The following is a 17534-nucleotide window of genomic DNA, read 5'->3' as shown; positions in this document are numbered from 1 at the left end:
CTCTCAGGAAATATTCAAATCATCAGGAATTTATAACTGCCCTAGGTGGAAGATGACAGGATTTTTGGAGGATAAAAGTCCAGAAAAATGTACACATATACACACTGGTACGTTTTGATATTTTTATTCCAAAGATTTTTTATTTATTTAAAAGAAATGTTCTAGAAAGATATGGTCTCAGGAAATAGTAATGACAAAAATCCTTTTTGGAAATGCAACAGTTTATATAAACAATATTTATGAAGTGTTGAAATAGATAAAAAAATATCATTGTCAAGTCCATAAAACTGGTTTGACTGATACACTCCACAGGAATTGAGAAGATTTTTTCCCCTGATGTGGCAAATGTTGGTTCTGTCACTTCTTCTTAAGTCTCTTCATGAACGTCACCTCGTCTCTGTTCCTGATCCCATAACTGAAGATATAAAAGCATCCAAAGAAAGAAAAAAAGTAAAACAGTGTTGATGGTAAAGCAGTGACATTAAGTGCTATTTTTTTACACTCACTCTTTAAGTCTCATTGTGTCATCTTCAAGCTTCTCACCCTGAAATACTAGATGATAAGTTCTCCAAACATATCTCCTAGGAAAAAGGAAAGAGGAACATCAATGTAATAGTTTTCCACGTCTCTTTTATGTTCTTGTGTTGTGTGTTGGGTGAATATTCCTACCAGCTGACATGTTTCACTCCACCTTCTCGCTGCTGTTTCAGCTCCATGAATCTGCGAATGGCCTTCTTCAGATCAAGGACAGTTGCATTTTGCACCACTACTATGGCTGAAAATAAAGGAACCATATAAAAGATGCAGTGATGATCACAATATAGTAGCCAAAACATAGAAAAGAACTAGAATACAAAAGAAAAAATCTCAACACTTACGCATAATTTCCCCATCTGCCTTTGCAACCTTCACAGTCATTGCCTGGCCGTACTCCAAAGCAATCTGAGAATTCACCTCTTCTAGAGTCACCTGAAGATAAAAAATATTCCAGATTCAGACAAACCTTGATGTTTTGATGCCTAAGGTCAACAAACAAATTCATTCATTATCAGAGGTCTCACAAAAAAAAAAAAAAAAGCTTTAGAGACCAGGGAAACCATTTCAATAATCAATGCATTTTTTTAAGTAATCTTTTTCCATGAAAATGACCAGCAGTAGTTTAGTAGTTCCAGCAGAGGGTTTTCCATCTTGGGGTAAAGTAAGTTTTTAGACAAGGAAAGATACAGAAGATGGTCATTAAAGAATTATTAAATCAAACTGTATAGACAAGAACCTGCAAATGTGGTGGGCTGAATGTACCAGTCAAAAATCTGGATAGACATCTATTTTAATTAATTAATTTATTTATTTTCTCGGCTGTATAGAAACTTTCTACTGGTACTGTAAATCCAGTTTGAAGAAAAACTGTAGCCAGATTATATTTCACAGATTCTAAAATTCCTCTCAGAAGTATGAAAGAAAAAAGTAAAATGTTTTTCCACTTGAGTTGTTTAAAAAATGTGATCAGACTGTTGTAATAAAGCAGAAACAAAAACTGGACTTTTCACCACTATAATCCTAAAATACACATTTAAAAATGTAAGTTTACATTAAATCAAATACGAATATACTGTATGTGAATATACTGGATGTACTTTATAAGCAGGTTTGATTAAAATAGTATCTCGAAGCACCTGAATCTTTGACATGCTTTGATGATAAAGTTACAATTTAACATCCGTTTCGCTCCATTTTTGCGTCCTACTGAAAATATATGAGTAACAGAACACCTGGATTGGCAGATCACATAGTAAAGGATCCTGAACCAGTTGGGCAAGTCCCTCCTCGAAAATATCCAAAATTTCTGAATGCGGAAGAGAATCCTCATCTTCCTCTTCTGCATCTGGACCTGCGTCTTCTGTCAGCGTCTCCTTTTTAACCTCTTCAGTCTGTCCAAGTTGCTCTCCTCCGTCTCCAGCACTCGGATTCTGCTCCTCCTCCATCAACAGCCACGAAAATCCTTCAGCAAATATTAAGATGTCTGGTTATCCTCTGGGGCGTTTAAACTGACAGCAAACAACGGGAGAATTTTAAATTGTATTATTTAAAAGTTTGCCCAAAATAACTGCTGAAGACACTTTAACAAGGGTTTGTTGTTAGGTGTGCACAGTGTGAAATATTACACCGGAAGGGTAACATAGCACATCATACATGGTTCCACTTGGTGAAAGTAAAATATGATGTTGGTTAATCAATTATAAAATCATATACTAGACTGACCTAACATTATTTAACACAGTTTATATTTTTCTAATTGCTGCCAGAGCGTTGTTTGAAGAGAAGTCTGTACGCCTCTTGTTTCCCATCGAACTGTATAAAAAGGTACACTTGTTTTCATCTACTTCTTTTCCGCTGTGACATACGAACTAAACTTCATACAGTGGAGACTGAACAACTTGTTTAACAGCACAATTTGATTTAGTTTTCTGGGAACATGTTGCTTTTTTGTCCAACTTGTGGAAATGTTTTAATTGTCGAAGAAGGACAGAAGTGCATGAGATTCGCGTGTAACACCTGTCCTTACGTACATAACATCACAAGAAAGGCATGTTCCGATTAACTATATAGCTCTCACGTCCATGAGCGGTGAACACGTTTCTTGTTTTACAGATAGTTTGTTATGTGTGTGAGTTTAACATAAGACTCCTTTTTTTTGCAGGTAAATAATAGAAAATATCCTAAGATGAAAGAGGTGGATGATGTGCTTGGTGGAGCTGCTGCGTGGGAAAATGTGGATTCAACTGCAGGTAAGTCACGTTAAAACGATTCACAAACCCTTTATGTCTGGCAAGAAATTGAGCTTCCACAATCCACATCTTTTTTATTAATGTCAGTATCATGTTTATAATTACACATGTGAAATCACTGTTAGACCAAAGACAAAAATGGCTTATAAATCCAGAATTACGCATAGCAGACATCCCGATACGCCAAGTTAACAGCAGAGGACAGGAGTGCAACAGCGGCATCAACTTTAAGTCACTCAACATTATTAAAATGGTGGAAAACAAGGTGGAAATTTGACGTCACCAAAGTGCTTCCAAACAAATGCATGGGGACTTTTATGATTATGTAATCATGATCACAACTTGTAAATAATTGCAATCTCATTATTAATTTTAGCAGGTCCTCACAGTAGCCCTTTTAAGTTTTAGTCTGTTATGTAAAAATCTGTACACATCACACCGGTTATAAATTTTACACTGGCTTCCAGTCAGTCACAGAATAAATTTTAAAACCCTTCTGATTGTTTACAAATCCCAGAACTTTTTAGGCCCAGAATACATCTATAATGCTTTTATGTAAAGCACTTTGAATTGCCTTGTACATGAAATGTACAATACAAATAAACTTGCCTTGCCTAATATAATACTGTCACCATTATTTAATGTCATTACACAGTGTTTCCTTAAGAGACTATACATGGGTCAATAAATTTCCCAGATCCCAACTAATTAAACTAAGTCCTGGATGTACTGTAATGTTTGAATTTCTGCCCTATGTGTTTTGTTAACTCCCGACAGACTTGGATCCAGAATGACATTTATATCTCTTTACAGAAAAGTGTCCTAAGTGTGAACATCCTCGGGCGTATTTCATGCAGATTCAGACCAGATCAGCTGATGAACCCATGACAACTTTCTACAAATGCTGCAATGCCCAGTGTGGACATCGGTGGAGAGATTAACACTTCTGCACTTGTGGTTTTGGGATGTTTTAAGATCATTTGCAATGTCTTTTTTGCTTTTTGGCACATGTGTATATATAAGGGATGTATTCTTTTCCTCTGTATTTCATATTTATTTACAGCACTGACTTTACACTCATTCATGTTGTAGATGACATTAAAACAAGTTTCCTTAATGATTTTTATTGATAAAATAGTAGCTGTATACAACAGTCAAATTAATTGTCTTACATAGTTACATTGTCACGGACATATAGAGCAGTGCAGATCAGCAGTCTCCACATCAATATTAAAATTTTAATGCAATCTTTTAGCTCAAAGTGTTTTTTCTTGCAACAATCTTGCAACCTCAAGGAAAATTAAGCAAAAAAGGAAAAAGAAAAAATGATGCACATAGTCGGGGAGCCAGTAGGTAAAAATAGCGTTTTGTAATGTGAACTCATGCTGTTCACTGTTGGTGTATTTTGTGGAATTTGCTATTTGCAAGTCTAATTAAAGCTTATTCCTAAAAGAGAACTCAGTTTCATTCAAGAGACATCTATTTGTCATCTAGCATGCATCTGAGCAATGCAAGTAGCTGTAAAAAGGGCGGATGGCAAGTTCGCAGGAGAACATTGTGGGATTGCTGTTCCACCCCTTATTTTTTCTTTTCTTTACTACTTTACCAGTGAAAATATAATTACTCTGGAAAGGTGCAACAGCCTGACACAAAATGTTAAGAAATGTCATGCAGTCTTACTTGGTGACAAAAATCTGTCACGCCTACAGTGAGTCCTCTATTTTCTAAATAAGTGCAAGTGTGGTTGGGTTTATTCAGCTACCTACAAACAAGTTAAAGCCTAATTATGAGTTGCTTTTCTTTGCTGAATCAATTTTCCCCCAGTTGAGTAAGAGGGTGAAGTTTTTTACAAATGAAAGGGGGGTGTATTTGAACTTAAAGTGCAAATGTTGACTTTTATAAACTATAGCATGGACAGAGGGCCTAGGTAAGTAACAGCTGACTGGAGCCCAGAAGATTAATAATAAATAAATAAATTTCTTTGCTAACTAGGTAATCCTCTCACATTCCACAAGTGATGAGAAAAACGGGGAAAAAAAAGGACTGTTAAGATGATCAGACAGACGAATATTCACAGTTGTCAACATTAACTTAATAAAATAATTGATAAAATATCTGAAATTAAAAATAAAGATGCTAACCCCAAATGTTTGAAAACATGTACTACACAGCTAAATTCACAGATGAGTTCAAATAAAGTGACCGTTTTCACAGCTCTCTTTAAATAAGTTTTCTTCTTGTTTTTGTTTTTTTAAAATTCACATGCATACTTGCAGACAATATGTTTGCCTGCAGCTTGTCCACCTCTGGAACTCTTTGTAACCTTCATTCTCTGCAGTTCAGTCAGATTTTTACATTCCAAATCCATATTTATACATTTAAGAAGATTATGGAAATATATATACAGTAAATATTCTGTGAGCTAATGAGAAAACTGCACTAACAATGTAAGAGGGCTACACAACACTATGTAAAAATTGGGGGTGGGCTGTCACTATCAGCAGGAGGAGCTATGATTTCATTTGTCTGTGCATGTACATGGCTCTGTGGCATACAGCTGTCGGTGGTTAGCATATACGCTTGTATGTGTAAATGTAGCCCTTGCAGTTAGGGCAGGTGTGTGTCACATCCTTGAGGTCATCAATCAGGCAGGGAATCAAGCAGCAGCCGAGATCACATCTGTGGAAAAAGGAATAAAATTAAATTCAAGCACCTGAATGTGGTTATATCATGTATGTGCATTTATTCACAAAGGAAGAGGGTAACCGAGTGGAAGACAAACTTATTAATCTGAACAGTTGGGGAAATTCATAAAGCATCAGGGTAAAAAAAGTTGCTGCGTGTGAGAAAAATCCTAAAAAGTTTTAATGTTAATATACACTGCCTGGCCAAAAGAAAAAGTCTTCACCTGATTTAACTAAGAAATGGGTAGGAGCCTGCTATTAGATAATTCTGCATGGGTGAAACTACTAAAACTGGGTAAAGAACTGTCTAACTGATTGAAACTGGAAGAATAATGAGTAACCATCGCCTTCGAGGAGGAAATAGGGCAGAAAAAAATCCTGGATGGTGAACTGCGGGGAAATACCAGGGCTATGTTAAATAGTGAAAGTAAGAACATTTCCACACACACACAATGCAAAGGAAACTCAACGGACCAGGACTGAATAGCCTTGTAGACATAAGAAAGCCACTAATCAGCTAGGATAACCAGAGATAAAGGCTTCAATTTGCAAGGGAGCATAAAGATTGCACTCTGGAACAATGTAAGAAAGTCATGTGGTCTGATGAGTCCAGATTTACTTTGTTCCAGAGTGATGGGAGCATCAGGGTAAGAGAAGCAGATGAAATGATGCAGCCATCATGCCTAGTGCCTACTGTACAAGCCTGTGGGGGCAGTCTGTATGATCTGGGGTTGCTGCAGTTGGTCAGGTCTAGGTTCAGCAATATTATGTTCCCAAAGTATGAAGCCAGCTGATATCTGAATCTACTGAATGAGCAGCTTATTCCATCAATGGATGTTTTCTTCCCTGATAACACGGGAATATCACAAGATGCCAAGTGGGCTCAAGTTGTGAAAGAGTGGTTCAGGGAGCCATCCATCCATCCATTTTCTGCCGCTTATCCGGAGTAGGGTCGTGGGGGCAGTTGCCTAAGTAGGGAAACCCAAACTTCCCTCTCCCCGGCCACATTCACCAGCTCATCCGGAGGGATCCCGAAGCGTTCCCAGGCCAGCCAAGAGATGTAGTCCATCCAGCGTGTCCTATGTCTTCCCCGGGGCCTCTTTCCAGTGGGACGTGCCCAGAACACCTCACCAGGGAAGCGTCCAGGAGGCATCCTAACCAGATGCCTGAGCCACCTCATCTGGCTCCTCTCGATGTGGAGGAGCAGCGGCTCTACTCTGAGCCCCTCCCGGATCACCGAGCTTCTCACCATATCTCTAAGGGAGAGCCCCGCCACCCTGCGGAGAAAACTCATTTCGGACGCTTGTATTCATGATCTCGTTCTTTCGGTCACTACCCACAGCTCATGACCATAGGTGAGGGTAGGAACGTAGATCAACTGGTAAATCAAGAGCTTTGCCTTTTAGCTCAGCTCCCTCTTCACCACGACAGACCGATGCAGAGTCCGCATCACTGCAGACGCCACACCGATCCGCCTGTCGATCTCCTGCTCCACCCTTCCCTCACTCGTGAACAAGACCCCGAGATATGTGAACTCCTCCACTTGGGGCAGGACCCTATTGCAGACTCGGAGAGAGCACTCCACCCTTTTCCGGCTAAGAACCATGGTCTCGGACTTGGAGGTGCTGATTCTCATCCCAGCCGCTTCACACTCGGCTGCGAATCGCTCCAGTGAGAGCTGAAGATCACGGCCCGATGAAGCCAATAGAACCACATCATCCGCAAAGAGCAGAGACCCAATCCTGAGGTCACCGAACCGAATCCCCTCAACACCTTGGCTGCGCCTAGAAACTCTGTCCATAGAGGTTATGAACAGAATTGGTGACAGAGGGCAGCCTTGGCGGAGTCCAACCCACACTGGAAACTATTCTGATTTACTGCCGGCAATGCGGACCAAGCTCTGACACCGGTCGTACAGGGACCGGACAGCTCGTACAAGCGAATACGGCACTCCATACTCCCGGAGTACCCCCCACAGCAGTCCCCGGGGAACACGGTGAAATGCTTTCTCCAAGTCCACAAAACACATGTAGATTGGTTGGGCAAACCCCCATGCCCCCTCAAAGACCCTGAAGAGGGTGTAGATCTGGTCCACTGTTCCACGACCGGGACGAAAACCACACTGATCCTCCTCAATCCGAGGTTCGACTATCCGACGGACCCTCCTCTCAAGCACCACTGAATAGACCTTACCGGGGAGGATGAGGAGTGTGATCCCCCTGTAGTTGAAGCACACCCTCCGGTCCCCCTTTTTGAAGAGGGGGACCACCACCCGAGTCTGCCAGTTCAGGGGAACTGTCCCCGATGTCCACGCAATGCTGCAGAGGCGTGTCAACCAAGACAGCCCTACAGCATCCAGAGCCTTAAGGAACTCTGGGTGGACCTCATCCACCCCCTGGGCCTTGCCACTGAGGAGCTTTTTAACCACCTCAGCGACCTCAGCCCCAGAGATAGGAGAGCCAGCACCAGCTACCCCAGACTCTTCTTCTTCATCGGAAGAGGTGTTGGTGGGATTGAGAAGGTCTTTGAAGTATTCCCTCCACCGCCTCACGACCAGAATCTCCTCGAAGCCGTCCAGAAGTCATTCTCCATGGCCTCTCCAAACTCCTCCCATATCCGAGTTTTTGCCTTAGCGACCGCCGAAGCTGCGCTCCGCTTAGCCCGCCGATACCCATCAGCTGCCTCTGGAGTCCCACAGGCCAAAAAGGCCTGATAGGACTCCTTCTTCAGCTTGACGGCATCCCTTACTGCAGGTGCTCACCAACAAGTTCGGGGGTTACTGCCACGACAGGCACCGACGACCTTATGGCCACAGCTGCGGCTGGCCACCTCGACAATAGAGGCACGGAACACAGCCCATTTGGACTCAATGTCCCCTGCCTCGGCCGGGACATGGTTGAAGCTCTGCCGGAGATGGGAGTTGAAACTCTGACAGGGGACTCTGCCAGATGTTCCCAGCAGACCCTCACAACACGCTTGGGTCTGCCAGACCTGACCGGCATCCTCCCCCACCATCTGAGCCAACTCACCACCAGGTGGTGATCAGTTGACAGCTCCGCCCCTCTCTTCACCCGAGTGTTCAGGACATGCGGCCGCAAGTCCGACGACACGACTACAGAGTGGATCTTCGAACTGCGGCCTAGAGTGTCCTGGTGCCAAGCGCACATGTGGACACTCTTATGTCTGAACAAGGTGTTTGTTATGGACAGTCCATGACAAGCACAGAAGTCCAACAACAAAGCACCACTCGGATTTAGATTAGGGGGGCCGTTTCTCCCAATCATGCCCCTCCAGGTCTCGCTGTCATTGCCCACGTGAGCACTGAAGTCCCCCAGCAGAACGAGGGAGTCCCTGGAAGGAGTGCTCTCAAACACCCCCTCCAAGGACTCCAAAAAGGGTGGGTACTCTGAACTGCTATTTGGTGCATAAGCACAAACAACAGTCAGGACCCGTCCCCCCCCACCTGAAGGCGGAGGGAGGCTACCCTTTCGTCCACCGGGGTAAACCCCAACGTACAGGCGCCAAGTCAGGGGGCAATGAGCATGCCCACACCTGCTCGGCACCTCTCTCTTGGAGCAACTCCAGAATGGAGGAGGGTCCAGCCCCTCTCAAGGACAGTGGTTCCAGAGCCCAAGCCGTGCATCGAGGTGAGTCCAACTATATCTAGCCGGAACAGCTCAACCTCACGCACCAGCTCAGGCTCCTTCCCCCGCAAGAGAGGTGACATTCCACGTCCCTAGAGCTAGCTTTTGCAGCGGAAAATCAGACCGCTCCACCCTTTCAGGCTGAGCCCGACCGGGCCCCATGGGCAAAGGCCCGGCCACCAGGCCTCCAGGCCTGGCTCCAGAGGGTGATCATCATAGGGGTGATTTGAGCCACATTATTTTCACCAGTGAGTCCAGACTTGAACCCCCACTGAGAATCTGTACTGGAGAAGGCTTTGTGCAGTGGTCGGACTCTCCCATCATCAATACAAGATCTGGGTGAAACATTAATGCAACACTGGATGGAAATAAATCTTGTGACACTGCAGAAGCTTATGGACAGCAGTTTTGATTACGGCACATTCGCTGCCTCAAAACTGAAGTGGGTCCAACAAAATATTAGAGTGCGCAACCTTTTATTTATTTATTTTATTTTTTATTGGCCACTTTCTTTTTTTTTTTTTTTTTTTTTTTAAACCAGGCAGTGTACATGTCCCTGTTTAACAAAGCATAACATTAAAAAAGGAAAACAGTTAAGAGTATAGAGGAAGATTATTAAAATTTAAAGAGGCTAAGCACAATTTGTATAAGTATATTATACATTTGTATATTTGTATATTTGCAAGTGCACAAGTGTTAAGAGGATGATGAAATGTGTGCATAAAGCTCTGTGGGTGATGCACCCATCAATTAGCTGTGTTGGCTGGTAGTGTGCATGGCTACAATACCTCTATGTAAAATTGAACATCACAATGAGTACAATGTGTCTCTTAAGCACAGGACAAAATATCTATCGGAGTCAAATTTGTTTATTGCATAAAATGATCTATACAAATAAACTATTTGGGCCTTTTCATTTCAGTGTCGAACATTTGTAATTTGTCTATTTTTTTCTTTAAAAATAAATCTTAAAAACCCACCTACAGCAATCAATACAGATACTGATCAGACCTAACATTTCAGATTCAGTCACAGACAGACTGCTTACATCATGTTAAGATGGTCTGATTGTGTTGTCCCAGATTTTCAAATAGTAAAGGAAAAAGAGGCAGTTATACTAGGGGGTCATGGAAATGTACATGCTCTGATAGCAACGGCAACTTTCTGACGACAGCTTTTATACCACACACGCCCCAAAGCCTCGGAGTTTAACACAAGGCACAGCAACTTTGTGTTAAACTGCAGTCTTACCAAGTCTGACCATCTAACATTTATGCATCACTTTCAAAGCACAAAATCTGAACTGCATACAGTCACATTACTGACGGCAGATGCATTGATTTTCAGAAAAATTCAATACATTACATGATTAAAGGAAATGAACAAAGCTGTCTGAGCTGCTGATTTTGTTTCTATTTGTGGCGAGAGGACAGGAGACACTAGACTAATCAAATGTCTCAAATGTCTAGATGTGGCTGGGGTTTTAATACACACTGACTAACAGGCTATTACAACTCTAAAAAGAATATAGTCAAGTAGGGCTGCACAGTATCAGGAAAACATGCGATATGCAATAACACTGTTGAAAGTTGCGATGAAATTTGATCTGCTATAAATAAAATAAATAAAGCTGCTGCTATTATGTTTTCTCATACAGAGCTCCACTGGCAAAACTCTCATGCACAGACATCTGTTGAACTTTATAGCTCGTGCTATAATAACGCTAGTAGCGTGTTTTAGCTAACGCTAGATTTTAGTAAGTCTTGATAAAAATAATTTGGTCAAACACAAACAGATCATGTGCTATGGTGTCCTTCAGCCTAAAGACTAGAGATAAAATAGAAACTTTACCACCTTTGCAAAAGTTTAAAGACGTTTCTTTACCAACTTTTGATAAATTCTAAGGAGATTTGTTTTATATTCCAGTGTTGATTTTCAAAAGCAGTTTGTCAGATGAAGCAGAATTTTAGACATTAATGGATCGATGATGGATGACTGATATGAAAAATAGAATAACTTTGATAACGCCAAATAAGATGCCCACATCAGTTACAATGGACCAGTGTCTAAAGTCATGAGTCCAGAAATCCACAGTGCGTCCTTGTCGGCAGATATGAGATAATGAGGACTCGCAAAAAAGAGGCATCGCAACAAAACCTCAAGGGGGTTCGTCTATAGCTCCTTGTGGTTGTACTGTAGGTGGCAGTGGAGGTTAAACATGTCCTCTGATGTTTGCCACAAGTATGCCACATGTCTAATGTTTAAAGTGTCATCTTTCTTCTGACCAACGTAGTTCCAAATATCCGATGTGCTGTTCTGTTTATCTACACGTTCTTTTGCCATCAAAACACTCCATGTGCTCTAGTGTCGCAGCCATTAGCATCTACATAGAGCAGGTATCCTTTAGAGTCTCTTCGGTTCCCCATTAACATGCACAGAGCATGAACACTTAGTAGAGTTTGGAACAGTGTCATGTCACTTCCTTAAAATTTGCAAATGGGGACGACAGTTTAGGCAGTTGTTGCAATATGTATATTGCAATGGCTAATTAAGCAATGAAGGTAAAGTTTCAACATATTTTGCAGCTCTACAGTCCAGTCATGTCATATACGAACAGGAAGGTCTCCTTTGTGCTAAGATTAATGACTGGAGTTCCAATGGATGCATCAGAGAAAACTCCAGTTACAGCTCGGCCTTTTAAAACCTACTGCTAGAGTTACTGTTAGAGTTCTTAAATGACACACCTATTAAAACTTGTAACCTACAAAAAACACTTACCCTACAAAAAAGCAGAAGAGACAGAAAAGTGTGTTCATGAGGCCAACATCGTGGGAGATCCGGGTGACAATTGCCTGCTGGCAGTGTGGACACACAGTCTGCACTGGTGAGGTCTGGAACATTTCTCCCTGCAGTACTGTCACAGTGGTGGCTGCACCTGGAGGAGCCAGGACGGTCGCTGTGTGACCTCCCATGTGAACAAAGTGACTGGGACCAGGACCCATCTGTCCTGGCATTGAGTAAGCATAGTGACCAGGAGGAGGTGGGTAGGGACCGCCTGGAAAAAATTAATTCAGGATCTTAAATATAAACATAACTCTGCGATTTGAACTGACTTTGCTGAATAAACACATATTTAGAAAAACACAAAAAGAAAACCACAAAGACAGTCAAAGACGAGCATAAAAATTATATGAATACAAATTACAAACACATACATACATATATATCTATATATACATATATAGATATATATGTAGAAAGGATCTTTATTTCAGCTATGCAGGGGCAGGTCAAGAAAAGTTTTGATGGATGCCAGGCAGGACTTGTAAACAAGAAACCTATTTTATCAACAGTTGTTTACTTTAGGTGACGCTGCTGTAGCACTTTTATCACTGCTGCACAAACACTTACACTTCAGTGATAAAAGGCAAAACCTGTTTTTAATCCAGATCATCAGTTTTATCAGAATTTATATCAATGTTGACTGTTAAACTTCAGTCGTCACATCTGGTGGTAGTGCTATTATCACCATGGAGACGGCTGATGAGAAGCTGATATATGAATTATGAATTATGATCTAGAACATGGTAGAGATTATTTAGAACAACATATAGAAGTACATTACATGCTGCAAGTTAAGTTAAAAACATTTTTTCCTGGAAGTTGATGCTGGACTAAAGAAATGAGTAAAACAAATATAAACCAACTGTATGCAGCAGAAGCATGATGTTCTGTGTTCATGGTATTTGCAGAAAGTCTGCAGCACCTTGTGTTAGTGGAGGCATAGGCATTGGCATAGGCATGGGTCCTTCTCCTGGGACATGTGGGGGTAAGAAACCTGGCTGTGGTGCCTCATATGGTGGAGGACCATAGTCTGGAGGTAGCAGCTGTCCTTGTGAAGCAGCTGTTCTTACATTTTCTGAAAGATACAAAAATTATACTGAAAACAGCCCTGTACAAGTAGGAGTCAAAGCATTTCTAACCAGATTAATAAATTTAAGAACATGTAAGAAATTTAAAATTAGCCAAACAAAGAGAATCAAAGTTAAATCTGAGCCATTATTGTGAGTACTCATTAACATTCACCACAGTCCAGCATTTCTGGCGATATTACCAGGTTGTCCATTCTTCTCCTCAATGAGGGGGGCACTGGGACCTCCGGGGTACGGAGGGGGAGGATCACTGGACATACTGGCCGGATGTCTGGGCTGGAAGATGAGTTTAACACGTGAGCACTGATCTCAGCTTTATAAGTCCACATTCACTATGAAAAATAAAATATGAAAAGCTTTAAGTCTTGTCTAACTGCTGTCAGACACAGATTAATAAAAATGAACTACCAGAGACACTATCAAACTACTCTGTCATTGCTAATGTCACATAAATAAAAATTTAACATAAACAAAGTGAAATGAAAGTTTTATGTAATGAGAACTTTTCTGTAGCCCTAATGCATTGGATTGCATCACAATACTAAATAAATTAAACCTAAGCTGTTCCAAGCTTTAAATGTTGTAAAAATAAATAAATAAAAAACATATAATGAAGTAATTATGTTGATTATGTCTATTTATATACTATTAGCTCAGCAAATTTTAGTCAAACTAAACCTGGAATTAGAATTTACTGACTTATGATTACCAAACATAATGTTCCAAGGAAAAGTATGCAACAGAGAATACAAGAACAATCACAAGTACTTAACAAAAACCCTGTTGGTCATCAGAAAAGTCAAGAAGACAACATGTTCTTTTCTTCTAGTCTGTCTGAGAGCTCATGTTTCAGCTGGAAGTGCTGCTTTCTCTGTGTCTAAATAATGCATTGTGATGGAACGCAACGTCCAGCAAATGTTTCAGAAAAAAACGTAAAATGGATTAATGAAAAGAAAAAAAGAAAAAAAAAGGAAAAACAGAAGCAATTTTGTATCTGTTTCTTTGTACCTGTTTCTGGCTCAAAAATGTGTTAGATTTAGTCAAGAGTGTGTGTTCAAAACACACAATTAAAATTTACACTCAGTGAAAAGCACTGTGTTTTATCTTTAAACTGTTTACATCTAATTTGTCCAATGCATTCTGGGGCTCAGATGCAACACCTGTACAACAGACCTCTCAAAGGTTTATGTCCAACTTGATTATATCCATATAAAAAGGCGTTGCTGTATTTCAGAGAATTTTTACACATAGTCTATTAAATGGTAAATGGACGGTACTTTTCCAGTCATGTTGACCACTCAAAGCGCCTTTAACACACACTCTGTTTTCCTTTATTTGATTATTTATTAATCTATTTTATGTTTCTCTAAAACATTTGCTGGCCATTGCATTCAATCACAATACATTATACTTGTACACCTTTCACATCAAAACAATGTTTATAATGAAAGAACATCAAATGTGCAGCTTTATTATACACAAAAAACTGGTTAAAAACGATTACCTGTTGCTACTAGGAGAATATTCTACTTAAGAAGCCTAACACATCTGCCACAAGTTGTACATGACCTACAATCACTGCAAACACATATTATTAAGAAAATAATTTATGGATGAGGATATTTTTTAGCAATCAAATACAACAACAAATACTCACTATGTCTTTAGTAATTAATAATCTAGAAAAATTCAAACGAGAGAGAGAGAGAGAGCAAAAACATGTATCCCTGCAGTTACGAAAACATGATTGTTGCACTTGTTAACTACCAGTTTCTCAGCTAAAATAGCCACTAAGTTTATTAATACCAACGTAGATAATCCTGCTCAACTCCAGTGGCACAACTAAACATGAATGGTTTAGTTACGTAATATAAATTAACGGATGTCAGTGAATAAATGAAGCTTAAAACTATGATATCAATGAACACACTTGCTAGCTAAGAGAGAGGAAACATGAAGAAATTAAACAACCAGTTCTAGTGGCAGGTTAATCACTTGTTATTTCCTAATTCCTTTAGAAGACTGGAAGCTGACTGACGGCGAGTACTGAACTCAGTGAGGTAACTTTGACAACTATGTGTTTTTTATGCACGTCAAGCTACAAGAAACAGCTTAAAGCTAGCTGTTGCTAGCTTGCTAGCTAGCTTGCTAGCTAGCAACAGCTAGCGTCGCCATTCTTGACAGAAACAAGATAACAAGGATATGCAGAAAAGACGTGAAGTGAATCTCCAGAAAATTGTGGTTGACAAAGGCGCTTCTAGTCGTCACTGTAATTAACCAGGTGTCAATATGTTTGACGTCAAATTACCTGTTTCCAGGAGAAATGCCACCAGCAAGCGGTGTAACTGAAGTTGTTTGACGTTAGCTGCTCCGAAGCTCCTGTGGAGAGTCAACATCCGCTGAGACGGATTTACACTGACGTCATTAATTATGATGTACACCGGTGTCCTGACGATTTCTGTAACCTCTATTATTTACTCACTAGCACCAAAAAATAAAATTACAAATTGTAAGGTAGCACAAGCATCGTGACTGAATTTATCAAAAAGTTGAACAAATTTACGCGAATTTACATACTCCTGTGAGAGAATAAACACACCAAAAATAAACATCTGCTTAATCTTGACAGGTTGATTAATGCCTTATACTGTCATCTCTTATTCCCACTGTGAAATAATCACAAGTATTTTACATATTTTTTCATCTATGTTAGAATGTAAAAGGAAAAACAAATAAGGATGTTTGATTTTAAAGTATATGACGTAAAAGTTGGTTTGCCAGCTCATATTTGCACAAGCTAGTCACAAATATTGAAACAATCACTTTAGTTATCAGTATTGTCTTCATCTCATCAGTAACTTTTTAAGCTTTATTATATCAATCCTAAAAATTGGCTTATTGTTTGTATTGTTAACAATGTCAATCAGACATAAAATAGTGTTTTAAAATTCTTTAAGGACTGTGATGACCAACACAATTAAAAAATTTAATAACAGCTGATAACGATACCAGTGCTTCTCTAACATTAGTTTCGTAATAAAGAAAAATCTTTTCGTTACCAGAAAATTCTGGAAGGATTCTGGATGGAGTCAGTAAGCCCCTGCTGCAGTATACCCATTCACACCTGGATGGGGTTGGCGACACAATAAGAATCACTTTTTTATTTTGTTTTTTATTATTATTATTATTTTTTATCCAGTGCATTCAACACCATCCTGCCTCTGTGTCTGGGTGTCAGCTTGTCCACCATCTCCTGGGTCAATGACTATGACAGGTATAGGTACCTGACGTTTCTCCGGGAAGTGCTCTGTGTGACACGGTGGTGAGTGATGTGGGAGCTCCACAGGTGACTGTACTGTCTCCCTTCCTGTTTACCGTATACACCACAGACTTTCAGCACAACTCCAGTACGTGCCACCTGCAGAAGTTCTCTGAGGACTCTGCAATGGTGGGGTGTATAAATGGTGGACGGGAGGGAGAGTACAGGCAGGTGATGGACATTTTTGTGGAGTGGGCAAGTGAAAATCACCTGATGCTGAACCAGACTCTAAGACCAGAGAGATGGCAATTTCAGGATAACAATGGCAGCTACACTGCTCCTTTGCATCCTGAGGGGCAGTGGAGATGCAAAGGGGGAGGAACATTACCACTGTGGAGAACTTCAAGTACTTGGGTGTGAACATTAATAATAATAATTTTACCTGAATATTGTGAATAGTATATTGTAAATAGTACATTTTATCTATATTTTATATTTATATACAGTATATTTATATATGTATACGTATACAAGTGTGTATATATATTTTTTATACACACTCTCTCTCACACACATCTCTCTCTCTCTCTCTCTCTCTCTCTCTCTCTCTCTCTCTCTCTCTATATATATATATATATATATATATATATATATATATTTAACACCTCTTATCTTTTCTTTTTCTTATATAGTATTTTTGCGTCTTACTGTTTAATTTTACTCAATTTTTCTCTCTGACATTTATGCTATAGTATCACCGAAATTTCCCTTTCTGGGATTGATAAAGTAGCCTATGTCTGACTCAGATAGTGCACAACACGTGGGCAATGTGAAGCCTTCTCGTGGTCATATCGAAGAACTGCAAAATCAAATTAATCAAACGTGTCCAAACTAAAACGTACAACCTTAATGAACGGTAAGTCTGTTATTTTGAACCCTGACAAGAAACTAAAACAATTAACAGAAAATTGTAACATTCAAATTAGTTACTTACACAGATTATTTTTATAAACAGCTCAATCAGAAATTCGTGTTAAGGGAGCTCAAATGACTACCTAAAAAGCCAAGGAGTTGGGTATACGGAAAATCAAGGTTGTTTACTGCCCTCGTGTGTTCATAATTCAAAACTGCGACATTTAAACGAGTCGAGGTAGCGTTAATGTTAACGTGCACACATCCGGTGAGGCGAGTACTTAAAAAATAAAATATCTTATTGACGAACATTAAAA

General features: G+C 40.1%; 3 protein-coding genes across 8 annotated transcripts; 1 reads left to right on the top strand and 2 right to left on the bottom strand.

Annotated features, from left to right (window-relative positions):
• Window positions 1-122: 122 nt before the first annotated feature.
• On the bottom strand, window positions 123-2166 carry snrnp25 (small nuclear ribonucleoprotein 25). The gene is made up of 5 exons (XM_041975359.1): window positions 1770-2166; window positions 879-969; window positions 670-775; window positions 507-581; window positions 123-415 (listed from the first exon to the last, which is right to left on the bottom strand). Exons 1-5 carry the CDS (start codon window positions 1980-1982, stop codon window positions 358-360), a joined length of 543 nt encoding a protein of 180 aa, XP_041831293.1. The 5' UTR covers window positions 1983-2166; the 3' UTR covers window positions 123-357.
• A 195-nt stretch (window positions 2167-2361) lies between these two features.
• polr3k (polymerase (RNA) III (DNA directed) polypeptide K) lies at window positions 2362-4033 on the top strand. The gene is made up of 3 exons (XM_041975372.1): window positions 2362-2584; window positions 2699-2786; window positions 3600-4033. Exons 1-3 carry the CDS (start codon window positions 2474-2476, stop codon window positions 3725-3727), a joined length of 327 nt encoding a protein of 108 aa, XP_041831306.1. The 5' UTR covers window positions 2362-2473; the 3' UTR covers window positions 3728-4033.
• Window positions 4034-5040: 1007 nt separating this feature from the next.
• LOC121633359 (cell death-inducing p53-target protein 1-like) lies at window positions 5041-15462 on the bottom strand. Of its 6 annotated transcripts, none has more exons than XM_041975328.1 (5): window positions 15355-15462; window positions 13201-13322; window positions 12881-13033; window positions 11893-12169; window positions 5041-5465 (listed from the first exon to the last, which is right to left on the bottom strand). In XM_041975328.1, exons 2-5 carry the CDS (start codon window positions 13238-13240, stop codon window positions 5354-5356), a joined length of 582 nt encoding a protein of 193 aa, XP_041831262.1. In that variant the 5' UTR covers window positions 13241-13322; window positions 15355-15462; the 3' UTR covers window positions 5041-5353. The 6 variants fall into 6 exon arrangements, with proteins under 6 accessions (XP_041831262.1, XP_041831237.1, XP_041831254.1 ...); XM_041975303.1 differs by having other exon boundaries at window positions 13229-13322; XM_041975320.1 differs by having other exon boundaries at window positions 12881-13030; window positions 13229-13322.
• Window positions 15463-17534: the final 2072 nt, after the last annotated feature.

This window comes from Melanotaenia boesemani, chromosome 2, assembly GCF_017639745.1.
Source record: "Melanotaenia boesemani isolate fMelBoe1 chromosome 2, fMelBoe1.pri, whole genome shotgun sequence".
NCBI classification, from domain to species: Eukaryota; Metazoa; Chordata; class Actinopteri; order Atheriniformes; family Melanotaeniidae; genus Melanotaenia; species Melanotaenia boesemani.
This window is presented reverse-complemented; position numbering and strand designations above follow the sequence as displayed.

Excerpts from the sequence above, each read along its gene's own strand:
- polr3k (XM_041975372.1), top strand. The coding sequence starts at position 2,474 with ATGTTGCTTTTTTGTCCAACTTGTGGAAATGTTTTAATTGTCGAAGAA. Across the intron at positions 2,585-2,698 it reads TACATAACATCACAAGAAAG|GTAAATAATAGAAAATATCC; the intron begins GCATGTTCCGAT and ends TTTTTTTTGCAG. Across the intron at positions 2,787-3,599 it reads AAATGTGGATTCAACTGCAG|AAAAGTGTCCTAAGTGTGAA; the intron begins GTAAGTCACGTT and ends ATCTCTTTACAG.
- snrnp25 (XM_041975359.1), bottom strand. The coding sequence starts at position 1,982 with ATGGAGGAGGAGCAGAATCCGAGTGCTGGAGACGGAGGAGAGCAACTT. Across the intron at positions 970-1,769 it reads TATGTGATCTGCCAATCCAG|GTGACTCTAGAAGAGGTGAA; the intron begins GTGTTCTGTTAC and ends TTTTATCTTCAG. Across the intron at positions 416-506 it reads GACACAATGAGACTTAAAGA|TTATGGGATCAGGAACAGAG; the intron begins GTGAGTGTAAAA and ends TTATATCTTCAG.
- LOC121633359 (XM_041975285.1), bottom strand. The coding sequence starts at position 13,375 with ATGTGGACTTATAAAGCTGAGATCAGTGCTCACGTGTTAAACTCATCT. Across the intron at positions 13,034-13,200 it reads GCCAGAAATGCTGGACTGTG|AAAATGTAAGAACAGCTGCT; the intron begins GTGAATGTTAAT and ends TGTATCTTTCAG. Across the intron at positions 5,466-11,892 it reads CTCTTCTGCTTTTTTGTAGG|ATGTGATCTCGGCTGCTGCT; the intron begins GTAAGTGTTTTT and ends CTTTTTCCACAG.